At 45.2% G+C, this 20,181-nt stretch overlaps 1 protein-coding gene across 1 annotated transcript in view; it reads right to left on the bottom strand.

Moving 5' to 3' along the window:
- Positions 1–3,218: 3,218 nt before the first annotated feature.
- CD81 (CD81 molecule) overlaps positions 3,219–20,181 on the bottom strand; it is a 51,135-nt gene continuing 34,172 nt past the window's right edge. Inside the window, exons 3-8 of the mRNA XM_040409895.1 lie at positions 19,879–19,976; positions 15,515–15,589; positions 12,168–12,278; positions 5,468–5,536; positions 5,286–5,369; positions 3,219–3,877 (exon numbers count right to left, since the gene is read on the bottom strand). Of these exons, the coding sequence (XP_040265829.1) occupies positions 3,815–3,877; positions 5,286–5,369; positions 5,468–5,536; positions 12,168–12,278; positions 15,515–15,589; positions 19,879–19,976 (500 nt within the window). The 3' untranslated portion in view covers positions 3,219–3,814. The remainder of the gene's footprint in view (positions 3,878–5,285; positions 5,370–5,467; positions 5,537–12,167; positions 12,279–15,514; positions 15,590–19,878; positions 19,977–20,181) is intronic.

Here is a 20,181-nt window from a genome sequence, read left to right as displayed (position 1 = left end):
ACAACTGGCGGCCGCGGTCCGTATTTGGACCGCGGTCCGCCAGTTGAGTACCCCTGGTATACAGTATGCTCCAAATCTCCATCTTGTGGCGGCCTGCATCTTATCTTTTTAATTCTAGGCCTATGTAGATGATTTGATGTTTTGTTCTTAAGTACATCATAATTCAGGATGAAATTTCAGCCCAGAGTCATACACATCTCCAGAGGAGAGTGTATGTATAGCAGTAGTATAACAGGAAACACTATGGGGTGACATTCCTGGACATGACATGGCCAGGTTCATATGTATGGTATGCAGATAACAGTAAGTAGGCACCAGACACAAACTTTTGAGGTTGAGCAAAGCCTACACAGGAGGCAGTCATATCATTAAAGGGGTTTTCCGGGACTATCCTTAGGAAAGGCCATCAATATCAGTTCAGTAGGGGTCTGACTCCCACCACCTGCGCTACTAGCTGATGTAAGGGGCCCTTAATTGTTGACCAGTCACACCGCCACATATTTGGTCGTGACTGGTATATCAGCTTTTTGCAATTCAGTCCCTCTAAGTGAATGAGAGAGGGCTGCTACACCAGGTTCAGGCCCTACCAAATGCTATGGAGCTCTACTGGGTAAAGAATGAAAGTTAGCTTAAAGGGAACCTGTCATCAACTTTATGCTGACCTCACTGAGGGCAGCATAAATTAGTGACAGAAATGCTGATATCAGCGGTGTGTCACTCATGAGATAAAAGTAAGTGGTTGCCGAGAACCAGCATCATAATCATTGCAGCCCAGGCCTTGAAAAGAGTCAAATCTACCTGAGAAGAGTCCTGGTTATTCCTAATCTCCTGCTCTCTCACCATCTGCTGATGGTTGGCAGTTCTCTCCTAGAGAGATAGGGAGAAAACTAGGTAGAAGACTGTCAGTCATTAGCAGGAGAGCAGGAATTCATGAAAAACCAGGACTCTTCTTCAGGCCCATTCTGCAATGATTGTGATGTTGGTTCTCGGCAACCACTTACTTTTAACTTATAAACGACAGATCGCTGAAATCAACTCACCGGTCTCTTCTTTATACTGCCGTTAGTATGGGCAGCATAAAGTTGATGACAGGTTCCCTTTAAAAAAGTGTCACGTTAAGGGGTGTTGGAAGTCCCCAATGATCTGGTATTGAAGACCTATCCTAAGGCCAGCCACACACAAGGTACCTGACAGCTGAACGCTTGTTCAACCAACGGCTTTCTCTCCCAATCTATCCATACATGTGGCTCGGCCTGAGCAAGGATGTGATGTAAATGGAAGAGGGGAAAAGCTGCTGACATCTAGAACAGAAGGATTGGGCATGTTGAAATCTGACTGCCTGATTCTCATCTACTGTCTGAGTAGATTCCGGAGGCCACATACAAATTAGATGGTCAGTCTGTCCCATCAAGGGGGTTGTCTCATCTCAGACAATAGGGACATATTGCTAGGGTATGTCCCCACTGTCTGATAGGTGCTGGTCCCACCGCTAGGACCTGCACCTATATCAAGAACGGAGACCCAAAAGTGGTGAAGGTCGCACTGCGCGTGTGCAGCCACCCTCCATTCACTTTCTATGGGCCCGCTGAAAGTACCCGAGCGCTGGCTCAGCTATTTCCGTTGCGCCCATAGAAGTGAATGGGAGCTGCGGCCGGTCATGTGCGGTGCACTCCACGTCACTTTTATGGGGAGAGCGCTTGGTGGTGGCTGGACCAGAGTCCTCCAGCGACCACTTTGCGGGGCTCCATTCCTGATATAGGTGTGGGTTCCAGTGGTGGTAATCGCACCCATAAGATAATGGGGGCATATCCTAGTGATATACCCCCATTGTCTGAGATGAGACAACCCCTTTAAAGGGAATGCATAATCAAAAAATGACCTACTGTTTAAATAAAGTGTTTATGTTAAATATTTTTGTTTTTAGAATTTTTTGAGTTTTTTTTTATTTTTCCACGTCACTATCTATTCGTAAATACAAATCCTAAAGTTGTGCAGTTTTTCGTCTAAAATATGTCAAGACTTCCTGTCTTTTGAGTGCAGTCACATGGACAGTAAACACAATGCACAGGAGGGGGCCTCACTGACTTCTATGGGAGAGTTTTCTAGCCATGATCTGTGACCTGTGCAGGGAGGGGGAGTAGATAAGCTGTGATATCACCTATTGTGAATGGTGGATTCTATGACATCTATGCAGAGGTGATATCTGTCATTATAATTCTGCCTGTGGTTATAATGGTAATGAGTACTGAAAAGTGAGATGTACAGAACAGGAAAGCATCACCTATTGTTAGACGTAGTGGCCAGTGCAAAAATTGCAGGATTACATAAATCTATTCTTTTTAAATATAGACAGAGACATGGGAAATGAAAAAATTTAACGAAAACTCAGCAAAAATTCTACAACAAATATGTTTAACATGTTTAAACAACCAGTCACTTTCTGATGACACATTCCCTATAAACCCCTATAATGCCCCCCCTTCTCCCCAATGCCCGGGCCCCGACGCGGGTGCCAGAGAGCAAGTAAGTATAATGTATATGAGGTGCCCAGACATTGGGGGGGGGGGGGGCATTATAGAGGATGGATAGCCCCTTTAAGTATCAAAGACCAGGTAAACCCCTAGCGTACACATTGAATGATTACATAATAGAAAATACTTCATTGATATCTATGCATCCCAATCATAACCACTGTGATGTACGAACACTCACACGTTTTATACTCCATCATTCCTATTATACTGCCACCGATGTGCATGAAAGAAGTCTCTGATGAGTGTGAGTGGCAGTCTCTTGTACATAAGCATTGGAAGATAGTGAACTCACTATAATTATTCCCCTAGCAACACTAGTTGCACATATAATTCCAATGATGGAGATGGATATGCCTTTGTAATTTATTAAAGGTACCTTGAGAAATGATGATAGAGGGGAAAGGAAAATCTTCTCTCTAGCTCTGTGATGCATGTCTGACAAACAGGAAAAGAATGAAGGGCATGGGATATGAGCCCACAGAAGATGAGGAGTTGCAAGATGAACAACGTAATGAATTACAACCATAGATAACTTCACTAAAAAACCAAATATAACAATGACCATTAGATTGCAGAAAAGTACACTATGTATAGTGGATAACAATTTTAACACAGAATATAATGAATTCTAAATGAGAGCCATTAGCTGGGACAGCACACCTACTGCATAAAAAAGACGACATGTTATGTGTGAATTGGGAGGAAAAGCCCCCAATAAATGTTTAATGAGAACCTTTATACATGTTTATATATAATTATATATATTCACTTTTCCATCAGATGACAGATTGTGTGGAGGGATCGTGCAGGAAACGGGTATTGTTAGGATTGCTCCTTTTCCCCGACAGTACTAACACAATATATTTTACACAGGAGCGGGCAGAGAAATTATGCAATAAGGCACTGGCGTGCCTCCAAGAGTTGGACTGATGCCTTCTCATGAACATTCATTCTGTAGGAATGTCAACTCCAGAAGCTTTGATTTTGTGGCAGTGAGAGGGTGACATTGTTTCACACTAAGGCTAGGAGTTAGGGGCCCTAAAAGCAAAGGTAGTACATTCTGCAGGACCCCCAGATCCTGGGTGCCTTGTTGCTGTAACCTCCAGGGAAGGGTGGCATAAAACCAATCGAGAAGCGAACGTCTGCTTCTCCACTGAGTTAAACTTCTGCACAAGCTCCACAAGAGCGCTGAACAAGTGTTAATAAAAGACACACTCGGGGAGGGAAGAAGGAGAATAGACGGGGTGGGTGTTATTTACACAAGGAAAGAACCGCGGCCCTCAGTACACAGAATAGATCCGGATGCCACAGCACAGAACCATACTGAATATCATCTCGATGATCTAAGAGACAAGGCAAAGATTTCTAAATTAGGCAATTGGTAGAACAAAAATTTACAGTTTTTATCATTTTCGGTCAACGCCCTTGACATGTATTCCCAATCAAATTAAAATGCTGCATCATCTTTTCAGAGAACACTCTGTTATACCTCCTGGAAATATAGGACTAAACTAAACAAACAGCATTCACACTGTCAATTGGGCGAGTTGCTACACTCTTTGACGCAGATACTGATCCAATAGTCCATTTGTTTTTCACGTTTCCAGGAGGAATAATGGTGGGTTCTAAGAAAAGATGGTAAAAAATTGTTGTACAAGTACTTATTAGAACAAGTCATTTTCTTATTTATTTCAGCAAGGAAGTATGCAGTAACCTTTAAAGCCTCACACCACTCACAAGATTCAGGTTTGACATAAGGAATTGTTTGGCAGGATACCCGGACAGGAAACCTGTCGGTTTGCAGTCAGGGAAAGAAAATTACTTGTGACCACTGGCTCTCGAGATTGGAGATCCTGCCAAAATCTCTCCATATCTCAGTCTGTAATAGGATAGGTTGTAATTACTTGATCATGGGGGGGTCCTACCACTGGGACCCCAATAATTCTGAAAACAAGGGGTCCCTGAATATCCCCTCTGAATAAAGTGATGTGCATGTCAGTCCACAATTCTATTGACTTATATGGGACTAATGTAAAAAGCGCTCCATCAGTTCCATGAAAGTGAATGGAGTGGGGGACCGACACGCACTTCTGCTTCATTCAAACAGGGGACTTGGAAACCCCTCCTTATCAGGATTGCTTAGGGTCTTAGTCTCTGATAATTATCATTAATCCTGTGGATGGGTAGAAAAAGGGTAAAATGGTTTAAAAAAAAAAAAGTCATTACTCACCTCACATATCCCCTGCCACTGCTGTTCTGGTGCTTACCAGGGTCTCACTGATCTCCCTTCCTGGTCCAGTCTTGACACACAAGAGATGGCAAGAAATTCCCACTCTGGTAATCAGTGGCTAAGGTAGGTCACCGCTGTAGCTAGTGATTGCAGGGCGGTCACTTCCTCTCAATTCCTGTGTGTCGAGCTTGGGGCAGAGACCAAGGAAGCAGGGCTCAGTAAGGTGAGTAATGCTTCTTTTACATTTTTTTTTTATCCCATTCTGCCCCCTTTTCTAAAAAAAAAATGAATCCCGCAACAAATGTAAGGGTATGTCCACACGGTCCAGAAAATGCAGTGGAAAATACTATGCAAAATGTTCTTTTGTGGAGTTTGCTGTGGATTTCACCCTCTGAATTGCAATGAGTGAAATCTGCCAGGGAAATCTGCAGCATAAAATGACATGCTTTTTGTCGGGAGGGCAGACTATTTGAGGAATTCATCGTTTTGACAAGAGTTTAGAATTTTTTTTAGGGTCTCACCATAATAACAGCCACCACTGCAGCCGCGATACCGACCAAGTGTAGTTTAGACTGGAACAGAGCGTCAATTTTTTCATGGCAATCCTACAGGAGAGAAAGAAATGTCATTTGTATATTAAGTACATGAAATACCTCACTTTGACCACCACCACGGTCATCATCTTATCACAATGTCTACTGACCACATTCATTATTCCTGATGGACAGAGGTTTTCGCCCAAGTTCCTTATGTCGAGTTTACAGCACTGAAGCTGAAAGAGAGGAAGAGGAAACGTAACATAGAGTTACTAAACAAGAATAAAAACTCCCAAATCTAGAAAATAAACCAGGACGTAAAGTTATTCTGTAGGTCAAATAACAGTAAAATGAGCATACAGAGCAACATACAGCAGCTCACAGATAGATTACAGTCCATAATATGGATCCTGAGGGACTCTGTGTCCGGCCATGCAAAGTCCGACCATGTAGGAAAACCATGTGCACATTTCTGAATGGTGGAAATAATCTGGGAAACCAAAGGCAGGATGTTTTTTTGCTTTTTACTGGGTAGATTCTTTTAAAACTGCCTATCTATAGGTACAATAATAAATATTGGTGAGTGGCTTTTATTAAAGGGGTTGTGCAACTTTAAGGGAGTGTGGGGGGTGGCAACCCCTCCCCCCCTTTTGGCCAGACCTGCAAAGGGAAGCTTACTCACCTGCTTCCCAGCGCTGACTCCCCTATCCTTCTCTCCCCGGTCTCGGCTCCGTCGCTGTCCTCCCAAGATGTAAAAGTACATTTTGATGTCACTCTGCAGCGGTGATCTGTCCCCTACATCACGTGATCATCTGACATGCCGCAAAAGCAGCTGATCATCGCTACAGCCAGCGATTGGCTACTACAGCATCAAAACGGTGGTTTACTTCATTGACAGAGAAGGAGAGGGAAGCAGGTGAGTATGCCTCCCTTTGCAGGCCTGCCCAAGAGGGGAGGTTTTCCAAAACCCCCTTAAAGTTGCACAATCCCTTTGAGTCCAATTGGCTAGTAATAAGTTGTCAAACTGTCAGCTCTGCTTGCCACATCTCCTGCCACCACCTTAAAAAAACGGTCCCAGTCCTGACTCAATACACAGGAAATTGCATGGCTGAGTTGGATGGCATTGCGGTTCGCCCGGTGGTCGTTTCGCGGCGAACTTTGCACGTTCGCGATTCGACAAACATGCGAACATATGGCAATGTCCGCCGGCACCATATTCTTTTGCATTGCACCGAACTTTGACCCATGACACATCCATCAGGTGGGACAGGACAGCCAATTGAGACGTTTCAGCACATGGACACATCCCCACCCTATAAAAGTACCCGATCTGGCAGCCATTTACATTCTGTGTTTTGCCAATGTAGGGAGAGGTTGCTTTGTGGAGCAGGGACAGACTGTTAGGGACACCAAACGCTAGCTAATAGGGCCACAAAAGTCCTTTAAAGGACTGGTATAGGTGTGCTATCGATAGGTGTGATATACTGAGGGGTGTAATATACTTATAATATACTTTCTAAAGTATATTATAGTGCATTTGTATTGTGCAGCAGTTGTGTGCGGTTCTGCTGCGATACCGCAGCTATATAGAGGGACAAGCGCTATTGGAACAACTATTTGCAACGGGTGTGAAATACCTGTTGCACCCCCAAAAAATATTGAGGGTGTAATATTCCTTCCACAAATTACTGATTGAGGGCTGAGATATACCTGTTGCCCCAAATAAACAGGGTGGTGTTATATAACTGTTGTGGCCAAAAAAATAATTGCTTCCACCTGCTTCCACAAATACTGCTCTTTTATAGGGACTTTGTCACAGGATCATTTTTAAAATGACAGGCAGAGGTAGAGGCAGGCCATTCCGCAGGTGTGGTAGGGGTCGGGCAGGTGCAGCAGGCCGGAGCCTAAGTGGGAAGTTGGAGAAGGCGCGTGCGATTACTTCAAAGAGCGCACCAGAGTTGGTTGAGTGGCTCACTTAGCCTTCTGCTTCTGCACCCTCCTCATCCTCTGTATCTGCACCCTCCTCACTCTCTGCTGTGTGCACCCCATAATACACCACCACCACCACCATAGGAATTATTTTCCCATCCATTCCCAGACCTTACCGATGCGCAACCATTCTTGGCATCGGATGAGGAGGAGGAGGCAGCAACGGCCGCCACCCAGCGGTCTGACGACAGTACCCAGATCAGCCCAAGGAGGGTGGTCCCCGCTGTTGCTGCCTACTTCAAGATCTCTAATGTTAGTGATGGTGAAGGTGACGATGATGACGTGTCGATGGACGTCACATGGGTGTCCACAAGAGAAGAAGAGGAGGGGAGTTCAGAGGGAGAGACGGAGCAGCAGATAGGGAGAAAAAGGAGGAGAAGCAGGCAGAACTTACAGTGCACAGGAGGCAAAAAGCAGACTGCAAATGTATCTTGAGCGAGCCATCCACCATGGATGGTCACATCTGGTGCTCCTAGGACGCCGGCACATGGCTCCGCAGTGTGGGCTTTTTTTAAACGGGTCAGCTGCTGACAATAGTGTTGCCATCTGCAGCCTGTGCTGTCAACGCATAAGTCGCGGTATCCCCAACACTCAACTAGGGACGATCGCCTTAAGAAGGCACCTGGCCTGCCATTACCGAGCCCAGTGGGAGCAACGCCGTCAGAACCCACAAAGCCACACTCCCGGCGCTCCACGTCCAGCCTCTTCTCCTTCTCCTCCCATTTGTCCTCCACTCCACCTTCCACTGTGCCATCGTCGCGTTCATCTGGCAGAAGGCAGGCTTCTGTGGCCCAAATGTTCGAGCGTAAAAAGTTGATGACGCCAGATAACCCTCTTGCCCAACGGCTGAATGCTGGCTTGTTGGAACTACCAGCCCGCCAACTACTGCCATATAAACTGGTGGACTCTGAGGCCTTTAGAAAATTTGTGGCCATTGGCACACCGCAATGGAAGGTCCCTGGAAGGAAATATTTCTCCTAGAAGGGCATCCCAGAGCTATGTTGCCACGTTCAGCGGCAAGTGAATATATCACTGGCACACAGTGTCGGTGCCAAGATACATCTGACCACAGACACGTGGTCTAGCAAACACGGGCAGGGAAGGTACATAACATTTACTGCCCACTGGGTGAACCTTCAGACAGCCGTCAAGCATGTAACCTGTGGCTCCCGTGTGGATTTGGTGTTACCGCCACGGATTGCATGCAGGCCTTCCTCTTCTTCTCCTCCTACTCCATCGTCCGTCTCCTCCTCGGCTGACTCCTCATTTTCCACTGCTACTGCCTCTTCAGCTGCACCCCCCAAGCTCCCCAGAACCTATTCGGCGTGCCAGGTGAGACGTTGCCATGCTGTATTGTGGCTGTTGTGCCTAGAAGCCAAGAGCCACACCGGTCCTGCACTGCTTTCAGCTCTGCGGTCACAGGCCGATCAGTGGCTAACCCCGCTCAATTTGACAGTTAGTAAAGTGGTGTGCGACAACGGTGTCAATCTGCTGAGCGCACTGAAACAGGGCAAAATGACACACGTGCCGTGCATGGCACATGTCCTGAACTTAGTCTGCAGCGATTCATTGCCAAATACTCCGGGGTCCAGGACGTCTTGCGGCAGGCCAGGAAAATCTCTGGCCATTTTAGAAGATCTTACACGGCCATGGCTAGCCTTGCTGACATTCAGCGGCGACACCACTTGCCCGTCAGACATCTGATTTGTGACAGCCCAACGCGCTGGAATTCCACCTTTTTATATGCTTGATAGTGATGAGCGGCAGGGGCAATGTTCGAATTCGCAATATTTCGCGAATATTTGGCAGAATATTCGTCATATATTCGCGAATTCGAGATTATTTTCTTGATCGCGAAAAATTGGCAATGTAATATTCTCGTAATGTGTGCAAAATACAGGCGTGGGTCACTATAGCTACATTTTTCAAGCTGCTAGAAGTTTTCTAAGACTGGTGAAAATGGTTGGCACGGCAGAACATTACAATAGCTTTATAAGAAGATAAAGTGCTCCAATATATTCGCAAATGCGAAATTAGTACTAATGATGCGAATATTTTGGTGCAATACATGCAACCACATTTTAACAGGTCTGACTACTTATTAGTGATTGGTGCATTATATATTGTTGTGAACTTGTGACATCACAGCACTATGTCTGTAGCATGTATGTATGGACAGCAGAACCTATCAGCTACACTATATCACTATCTAACCTACAGTGACTATCTCCCACTAACTATCTGTATTATATATATATAAGCTAACTAACTAACTAACTAATGTAATGACACAGGAAAGCAGAGAGCACAGCAATAACACTGCTGTCTTTCTCCGATCTGCAAAGTACTGCAAAGGGCTGCCGGGGAGGTTCTTATATAGTAAGGGGTAGGCAACTTTTCTATTGGTTGCTAGGGATGTTGCTAAGCTCAGACAAAGACATTGCAGCCCTCTCATTGGCCCACTGATGAAAAAAAAATCTAGAATATTCGAAATTACGAATATATATCACTATATTCAAAATATTCGCGAATTCTCAAAGTGCCGATATTCGCGATTAATATTCGCTATTCGAATATTCGTGCCCAACACTAATGCTTGATAGGCTGCTCCAGCAGCAACGTACCATTGACGACTACCTGTACGAACTCTGCGGCAGGACAGGTTCTGGGGAGCTTGGTTTCTTTTCACCGCGCCAGTGGCTGCTCTTGCGCGACGCACACAGACTTCTGCGGGCCATTTGATGAGATCACCAAACTGGTCAGTCGCAGCCAGGGCGCCATCAGTGACATCGTACCTTACGCCTTCTTTCTGGAGTGCGCATTGTGTCGTGTAATTGATCAAGCCATCGAGGTGCAGGAGCTGGAAGATGAGGAAGCTGCAATGCTGAATGAATTCCCAGGGGGGCTACTCCATCGGAGACAAGTCAGCAGGAGTCTGAAGAGGAGTCACAGGAGGATGGTGGCTGGTGGGAGGAGGAGGAGCAAGAAGAGCAGGCTTTCATGGGGACTTTAAACTTTTCAGGGATCCCTGGTGTTGTCCGTGGCTGGGGGAGGAGACCGAGGACGACATTCTCCTGGGCGATAAGCAGGAGCCAGGGCGCTCCACCGCTACCAATTTAGTGCAAATGGGGGCCTTCACGCTCCAGTGTTTGAAGAGGGAACCCCGTATAAAAAGCATAAAGGGCAAGGACCAGTACTGGGTGGCAATGTACTTAGACCCCCGGTACAAACACAAAATGGCGGACATGTTACAAGCATCACAGAGGGCTGTCAGAATGCAGCATTTCCAGGCCTTGCTGCGAGAGATGCTGCATTCTGCTGTTGCGGGCACTGGCAGAGTAATTTCCACCCACAGCGAAACAGGTGCGGGTACCAATCAAAGAGATCATTCTTTCAGCCAACCCATCGACAGCCCCCCTCTGGATCCAGCCTTAGGGAACGCCTAGACCGACAGGTGTCCTACTACATCGGGTTAACGGCCGATGTGGACGCTCTGAGAAGCAAGGAACCCCCTGGACTACTGGATGTGCAGGCTTGACCTGTGGCCAGAGCTGGCACAATTTGCCATGGAACTCTTGGCTTGCCCCTCGTCGAGTGTCCTGTCTGAAAGAACGTTCAGCGCTGCAGGGGGCATCGTGACCGATAAGCACACTCGCCTAGCTCACGACAGTGTGGACTACCTCACATTTCTAAAAATGAATGAGGGATGGATCTCGGAGGAATTCCACACCTGTGACGACCACGTGTAATTGAATTTCCTCATGCCAGCCCACACATATCAGCCACCACCTAGAATAAATAATGGTCCTTGTCTTATGTATATACAGCAGCATAAAAGGCCTTTTCTGTCAGGTGAATGCCTAATTTTTGGGGCCTCTACTCCAGTGGCCTACAGTGAAATTTTTATCCAGTGACCGCCTAATGTATCTCCAGCCACATAATCACAAGTTCTTTTCTGTCAGGTTAATGCCTAAATTTTTGGGCCTGTACTGGCCTACAGAAATTTTTTTATCCAGTGACCGCCTAATGTATCTCCAGCCACATAATCACAAGTTTTTTTCTGTCAGGTGAATGCCTAATTTTTGGAGCCTGTACTCCATTAGCCTACAGTAAAATTTGTATCTAGTGACCGCCTAATGTACCTCTAGCCACATCATCACAAGTTCTTTTTTGTCAGGTGAATGCCTAATTTTTGGCGCCTGTACTGACCTACAGTAAATTTTTTATCAAATGACCGCCTAATGTACCTCCAGCCACATCATCACAGGTTCTTTTCTGTCAGGTGAATGCCTAATTTTTGGGGCCTGTACTCCCATGGCCTAAAATAAAAATTTTCTAGGCTCCAGCAGGGCACATTTTTGAGAGTTTCCCTTTAAGACGCATAAAAATGGCCCCTGATTAAAATACATATTTTTTGTGGGAATTTTTGCCAATAATCCCCGTCTGGTATGTCACTGTCCATGTTGTGGTACTATTTGTGCACTTCTAGTAAGTATTTAGTGGCTGCATTTTCAAGTTCGCCTGCCATTAAAGTCAATGGAACCCGCCGTGAACGTGCAGTTCGCGAACGTTTAATCGCGAGGAACCGTCCCGGCCGATGTTTGTCCATCACGAATCCCAAGCCATTTCCTGTGTATCGAGCTGGGACCAGAAACTGGAGAACGGCTGGACCAGAGTAACATCTTGGACAGCAGCAGCAGGCAAAATATGCTTTTTCATTTATTAGTCTTATCCCTTTATAGCCCCCCTTTTCTAAAATGTAATTTCCCCAGAAAACCCCTTTAAATAATTGACGAAAGAGGTGGATGGCAACATAGCTGCCTTTTCTTTTATTGTAAAAGAAAATATATTCAGAAATAATAATGAGAAATTTCTTACCGACTCATGGAAAACTTTGATGACGGGTCTTGCCTTCTCGTACTCCTCCTTCTTCGGGCTCCTTGCTTGCTCATAAGCTTCATCATAAAACTGTTTTATCTCTTTTGAGACCTGAGAAATCAAACAGATTTATTTTAAATCCACACATTATTATTCTCCTAAACCATACATACGTCTGTAGCTATGTTGAAGAATTAGGCTACTTTCACACTTGCGGCAGAGTGATCCGGATCCGTCAAACCGTATGCTAACTGATGGCATTTGTAAGACTGATCAGGATCCTGATCCGTCTTATAAATGCATTGAAATGCCGGATCCGTCTTTCCGGTGTAATCCGGAAAAACGGATCCGGCATTTATTTTTTTCACCTTTTTTTCGGTCTACGCATGATAGATCCGGCAATCCGGTACTTTGAATGCTGGATCCGGCACTAATACATTCCTATGGAGAAAAAATTCCGGATCCAGCATTCAGGCAAGTGTTCCGTTTTTTGAGCCGGAGATAAAACCGTAGCATGCTGCGGTTTTATCTCTGTCCTGATCAGTCAAAAAGACTGAACTGAAGACATCCTGATGCATCCTGAACGGATTGCTCTCCATTCAGAATGCATGGGGATAAAACTGATCAGTTCTTTTCCGGTATTGAGCCCCTAGGACGGAACTCTATGCCGGAAAAGAAAAACGCAAGTGTGAAAGTACCCTTAAATGTACCCCGAGACGTTTCTGTAACTTCTAACTCTAGCAGACGGCAGCATAGACTTGGTCATGATGGCCAATGAAGGAAACTCAGCCTGGACAGGAAATGTTCAGAGAATACTGCTCCAGTGTGTGCACGTGTGTAGCTCAGTCAGTGCCAGAACTGTGTTCCAGGCCTTGTGGGTCTGGAGCAGCTCATAAGCAGCCCAGAAGTATACACACTGTGCAGGATATTCCTCCGCAGAGGAACTACGGGACACATTTATTATGACAGGCGTTTTAGACTAAGCTGGCGGTGTATCCGCCGAAGTTATGAAGAGGCGGGGACAAATACCAGGCTCTTTGGTCCAGGGTGACAAAATTCTGCACCACAATTGATACTCATATTGTTGCTACGGGTCCTCCTCCTCCTTGTCCACTAATTATTAGATACAGCACTTGGCGGCAGTCATTCATAGGGGTAGGGGGCATCCCTGCAGTAATACAATTTTGCACATACTTTCTCATCAGACCAGGTTATAAATTAGGAATTTTATATTTTGATGTCTTTCTCACCTTTGGGCCCTGACAATATCCCTTTAAGACCTATATTTAAAGAGACTGCATGAATAATATTGCTCCTGCTGAGTTTGGATCGGTAATTTGTATCCGTCTACTCACTCCTGTTCCCGCACTGAGCCATGTAATACATAGAGAGGACTCCTGAGCAGGTGCACATACTAGAAGACTCTGTACATTGCATGACCGGTTTGTGGGTGCACAGTGGAGGAATAGTATAGAGGTACAAATTACAGATCTGAGCTTAGTGTCAGGCAGGGGCGGACTGCGAACTTAAAGGGTCTCTGGAAAAAAAATACGCAAAAGTGGCCCCATGTTATAGACGGGTCCAAATTGACAGAAGGTGAGGCAACACAAGTAGACGGCGCCCGCAATACCAAATTGCAAAATAGTTTCGCCATCAGAACCGTATACTATATTGTAGCACAATATTCTGCCCCAAAAGTGGTCCCTCTGTGGTGGCCATTAATAGATGCCAATTTCTGTCCTCCTCCAGTTGTCTCTGATTAGGAAATGGAGCAGGGGGCTTAGAAGGTGAGATGCAGCCACACCAGTTGAATTCAGGAGGGCATGTGCCATAGCTGGCCATGTACATGAATACCTGATTCTCAAGCTTTAATTATGTGAGAGCTCATTATTTACCTGGCCAGAGCTTGGGTGGCCCCCTGGGCATCGACCCACCAGGAAATTTCCCTGTAAGGTCTACCCCTGATGTCAGGTGTACTAGTGAAAGGAGGTTATCCCCACCAACAAGATATGCCATAAATGTCTCAGAGGTCCGGGTCCCACTTCTGGGACCTGCTCCTATTTCAAGACCGCGTCACTTGCTACAGTGAATGAAGAGGTGGCTCTTTCAATTCACTGCTATAGGACTTTCAAAAATAGCTAACTAATCATGCCGGGAATAACCCTTTGATGGTGGTTGTCCAATGTGACAGAGTCCCTTTAACACTATTCTAACTGGACAGGACTCATTGCACTGCTCATCTCCCCTATGTTACGCTGGTTTGTGAAAAAAATGCTTTAACTACAGTATAGACTGACACGTAGGATAATGGGAGAGGGGAAACAGGAGGCTATGGTGCTCTAAGGGTACTTTCATACTAGTGTTATTCTTTTCCGGCATAGAGTTCCGTCCTAGGGGCTCAATACCGGAAAAGAACTGATCAGGTTTATCCTAAATCATTCTGAATGGAGAGCAATCAATTCAGGATGCATCAGGATGTCTTCAGTTCAGTCTTTTTGCCATTTCAGGACGGAGAAAACACTGCAGAATGCTACGGTTTTATCTCTGGCCAAAAAGACTGAACACTTGCCGGAATGCCGGATCCAGCATTCATTTACATTGAAGTGTATTCAATGTTCCAGCATTTTTTAGACCGGATCCGTTTTTCCGGATGACACCGGAGAGACGGATCCAGCATTTTAATGCATTTGTCAGACGAATTCGGATCTGTCTGACAAATGCCATCAGTTTGCATACGTTTTGCCAGATCCGGCAGGCAGTTCCGGCGATGGAACTGCCTGACGGAATCCTCTGCCGCCAGTGTGAAAGTACCCTAATAGCTGACATTAGAAGCTTAGATAGCTTTTATCCACATAGGTAGACAAACACCGAATGATTCTGTCCATATGGCTGCAGTCCTTGTCATCTCAGCATGTGGACTTGATTCTGACCTAGACTATACTGGAAAGCTACTGTTAAAGGGGTTTTCAGACACAATCAAAATAATTAGGTAAGGGGGTGGCATAAAATAATAAAAGACCCAGTACTCACCAGATAATTCCTGCTCCATTCCAGCTTCGCCACTCCGATGCTCCCACCATCTGTGCTGCTGCAGTGATGTCATCTATACCCATGTGACCACTGCAGCCAACCACTGTACACCATTGAGGCTAGAGACTGGTTGAGCAATCTCATCGGTAGCCGGTGACATCATCACGGGGGCACTGGATCGGCAGCACTAGTATGGCAGGGGATTCAGGTGGGGACTGTATCTTTTATTATTTTATGCCCCCCATGGCCTAGTTTTTTACTTTGTCAGAAAACCCCTTTAAGTCTAAGATAAGATAAGAATAAGATCTCTCGCTTACCTGCTCTCTGTTCACAAAACCCCAGATGCCAGCAGCTACTTCACAAGCAAACAGGATTACTAAGCAGGCGAAGAACTGCAGAGACAAGAAGAGGAATAAAGGTGAGGCACTGGACAAGTATGAAACAGCACGAGGAACTTTGGAGCGGACACCTCGCCAAACTTCCACCAGCGGAAACATGGTGTCTGCCTCCTATTGTTCTCAATGAGAGGCAACACTGAAGTTCGTGGGCTGGTGGTTTAAAGCCGTGACCGTGCCAAAGAGGGTCCTGTCCCATCTTGACAAGGTGTGTGGACAGCCACCGCTTGGAGACGATTTAGCTCCATTTAATGGAGCTAAGCTGTGAGCAGGTCCGCAGCATCCAAACTGAACAAAAGCAGCAGAAACTTCTGTGGTTTTCGCCAAGGTATTAGTGGAATATTTTGATCTCGTCAACCTGTGTGAACAGGTCCTAAGATCTATCTTATGATATAACAAAAAGCATAATCAACTGATATCTTTCTTCCATAGGAGAGGATAAAGTCTCACGTGTTTATGACAGTATTAACAGAACTTCTTAATTCAAAGAGACAGGTCCACTTGTCCTGAGATATCCGCTTAGAGATATTAAGAGGATTATCAGGTATGTGTAAAGTGAGAAGGGAAAGGAGCCGAGGTCAGTAAAACCCTGGGCAACGCTGGTGACTCCACGTGGCCACTCCTCATTTGCTCACACTCCGTCTCCATGGGCATAGGTTCTGATTATTGATCACATTTTGAATAAAAAGATTGCTGGTAATACATGCCTTGCAATATCTCATGTATGAGATTTATCAAAGGGATTGTCTGGGAAGGGGGTGTATGGCGTTCAAAACTCTATTAAACTCAAAGCATAAAGCACCTACAAGAGCGTAGCTGTCACCGCCAGTTCTGTAAGAAGGTCTGTTAGACGTTCTTCTCTAAATCTTGCATGAGGTTCTTTGTTTTGGTTTCACTTTGTCATCTCCTTTCCTTCTCCCAGCTGTCACCTATTTACACTAATTGTCTCCCTTTATATTCCCTCCCATACTGCCTCACTTTGTGGTTTATACTTCTTCCTGGAAGAGTTGCTCACTGCTGGAGGCTGCTACTGCTGATTCCTCAGATAAGTCCTTTTCCTTTATTTGTGTTTCCTTGCTGGCTTGATTCTAGGTGACCCTGACTCCGTCCGTATTAAGTGCAGGGAGCCGGTGGTCGTGTCCCCTCACTATTATAGGGTTTTCAGGTATCACACAGTATAAGGTACGTGGGCATGCAATCGTCTACCTTAAAGACCTTTGCATGGGCATAGCAGTCAGGGAGAACTCTAGGGGTTTTATAGGGCTCACCCATATGCTCCTTAGTTTGTGATCAAGCCAGTCGGATGTTTATTTATAAGTTCCAGCTTTCTGCAACACCATCCGTGACAGTCGCACTGGAGAACTTGGTGGATCTGTGCATTACATGGACAGATCTTTCATCATAAAGGAAATCGTGCAATACCCCAGTTGTCCTGAAGGTGTGCTGATGAGGATATTGAACACTTGATGCTGAGTTTATCCACAGCTGATTGCTGGGGTCCTAAAAGGGCCTCACCCTGTGATCATCGGGGGACTCTCCTAACAACCAGATAAACCATTTGAAGGGGTTGTGTGGGACTATGCTATGTGGTGGCATGAAGACTACAGAAGATGTCTATAAACTACAAGCTGGCTTGGACACTCTGAATGTTTGGGCATCCACATGACAAATAACATTCAAAGTGTATAAATGTAAGGTTATGTACCTGGGTACAAATAATTTACATGCATCCTATGTCCTAGGGGACATAACACTGGGAAAGTCACTTGTACAGAAGGATGTGGGTGTTCTTGTAGATCATAGATTAAATTACAGCATACTGTACAATGTCAATCAGCTACTTCTAAGGCTAGCAGAATATTGTCATGTATTAAACGAGGCATGGACTTGCGGGGCAGGGATGTAATATTATCATTTTACAAAGCTTAGGTGCAGCCTCATCTGGAATATACAGTTCAGTTCTGGGCCATAGAAACTAAAAGGATGCCCTGGAGCTGGAAAAGTACAAAGAAGAGCAACTAAACTGATAAGGGGTATGAAGGGTCTTAAAGGTGTATTACACACTTGCTGTTTTTTGGCAGTTGATTGCTAAGAAGTGTTCGTAGTTAGAGATCATCTGGCAGTCTAATACTGCCTCCAATTGCCCAATGAGCAAACAAAAACACACAATCATCGAGCAATCCAAATCTTTTGACAGGTTTAAATATTATCATTTGCAGGCGGCAGATTAAGGTATCTAATCACGATCTGCTGCCGGAAAACAATGCTTCAGTATAGGGAAGAGCTATGGTATAATGATTGCTCCTCCCTATACTGAGGAGGAGATCGCTAGTGAGCAGACGATTGCTGGGAAGGAACACTTCCTTCTCTGACAATCACCTTTTAAATTCAGCTGTCTAATACATCCTTTAGTTATGAGGAAAGATTTTAGTCTTGAGAAGAGACGTCTAAGGGGAGGACATGATTAACCTACACAAATATATAACTGGGCCATACCAAAAATTTGGTGAAAAGCTGTAAAATCCCCTCAAAAGACAAGAGGGCACTGCCTCCAACTGGAGAAGAAAAAGTTCAGTCTCCAGAGGCGTCAAAGCTTCTTTACAGGACGTGGTCACAACAGGGACAGTGGGCAGTTTAAAAAAAGGCTTAGATGAATTCTTTAAACAATATCAATGCTTCTGAGAATGTGTAGAGGTCTGGTTCTCACTACTTTCGTAAAATTCACATCGGCACCCATCCCTTGGTTAAAATTGATGGACTTGTGTCGTTTTCCAACCGTACTAACTATGTAACATACTGTATTATATCAGATCAGGGGGAGTCCAATAACCAGACCCCATTCACGTGAATAGGAGCTGGGCTGTAGTACCTGAGAACGGCCACTACACAATGCTTGGTGCTGTAGTGTTCCAGCTCTGTACACTGTTTACTTCCAGAACTGCAGCTGCCGCTAACAGCTGATCGGCGGGAGTGCCGGGTGTCGGACCCGCACCGATCTGATATTGATGACTGATCCTAAGAATAGATCATCAATTTGCTGGTCTCAGAAAAAAAAAAATTGAAGCGTAAATAAAAAGCCCATTTCAGTCACGCATTATGCATGATCTTTTGCTTTACTTCACTGTAATGAATGGTCATACCATTAAGGGAGCATACAGCAGGAATATTATGCACTACCTGTTGGAGGCCCCTGGGCAAAAACATCTGCTGGGGGCTCCATAAATTAAATCTCTTAGCTCGGGTAGAGATGATGTGCCTGAGCTACACGCCTGTCTGCTGCTGCTGCCACGCTAAGGTCTGGCATACATGCTGCCACTGGTCAGTCCACAGTCTAGTGTAAACGGTGCGGTCAGTCAGTCCATACTGTACTGCCATATTGTACGGATCATCTCCAATGCTATTTCAGTACAGCGTTGTAACGCTGCCACCTATTGGCCAGAAAAAAATAGCTCTTCTCTTTGCTGTGGATCTCATTTATAGGACCCCTGTAGAGCACGGTCTGCAGGTACAGCAGCCACTTACTCACTCCTATTTAGGGCCTAGTTTAGCCTGTAGGACATCTGCAGGTTTGAAAGGTGCATCAGATGTGGATGAGGCCCTACTTCCTGTTTAGTGGTGGAGGCCCTGGGACATGAGACCCAGGTGCCCTGCCTTTTATCGGACCCTGAATACATACAGTTAGTGATGAGTGAAGTTCTGAAAAATTCGATTCGGCTGCTTCTTCGAATTTCACAAAGAAATTCGATTTGTGATGAATTACAAATCCTATTCCTTTGTATGTATCAGGCACAATGATGGGGAACGGCGATCGTGCGCCCTCCCCCCATCATTGAACCCCTCAGATGCCACGTTCATCGCTGATCACAGCATCTGATGCTGCAGTTGGGGGCTTTCAAGGATTATTTCAGTAAAAATTGCGGCCATCTTGATGGAAGACACCGCAAAATCTCATGTGGTGACGTTCCTTGCCTGGCCAGTGCACTGGTGTGGTGACATCATTCATCACCCTGCGCGAGATTTTACGCGGTATCTTCAGTCAAGATGGTCGTGATGGCCTCTCTGCAAGCAAATAGATGAGTATATATATATATATATATATATATACACAGTATATTACAATTTTTTGTCGCCATTTCAGAAAAAATAGATTTGTTACCACGAAGCGCGAGCAAATTTGGCTTCACAGTGAATCAAATTTTTTCCTGAAATTCGGATCTAAGTCAATTCGTTTGGCTTTGATTTGCTCAACACTACATATAGTATATATCGTATAGTCTGTTTCTTACCGTTCCTAAAAGACACTGGGATTCCTGAATGGCTCCATAGCATCCTAAGAAACCCACAAACATCATGACGGCACCTACTGCGATAATTATATAGATCCCTGGAACGATATTATGAAAGAAGGTTACAGTAGAGCAGAAGTTATAAACCATAGCAAGCCTGATACCATGTACATAACTGGTTGGAATGGTGGCACGTAAAAGCTCCTTGATCATTAAAGGAACAGGTCGCAAGGATAGGCTTCATTTAGATTTGGAATTGAGGCCTAGCGATCCTCATATCCATTCATTTTGCCCTCAATCAAT

Source organism: Bufo bufo, chromosome 10 (assembly GCF_905171765.1).
Source record: "Bufo bufo chromosome 10, aBufBuf1.1, whole genome shotgun sequence".
Taxonomy (NCBI): domain Eukaryota; kingdom Metazoa; phylum Chordata; class Amphibia; order Anura; family Bufonidae; genus Bufo; species Bufo bufo.
The sequence above is the reverse complement of the archived record's forward strand: the minus strand, read 5'-3'. Positions and strand labels throughout refer to the sequence as shown.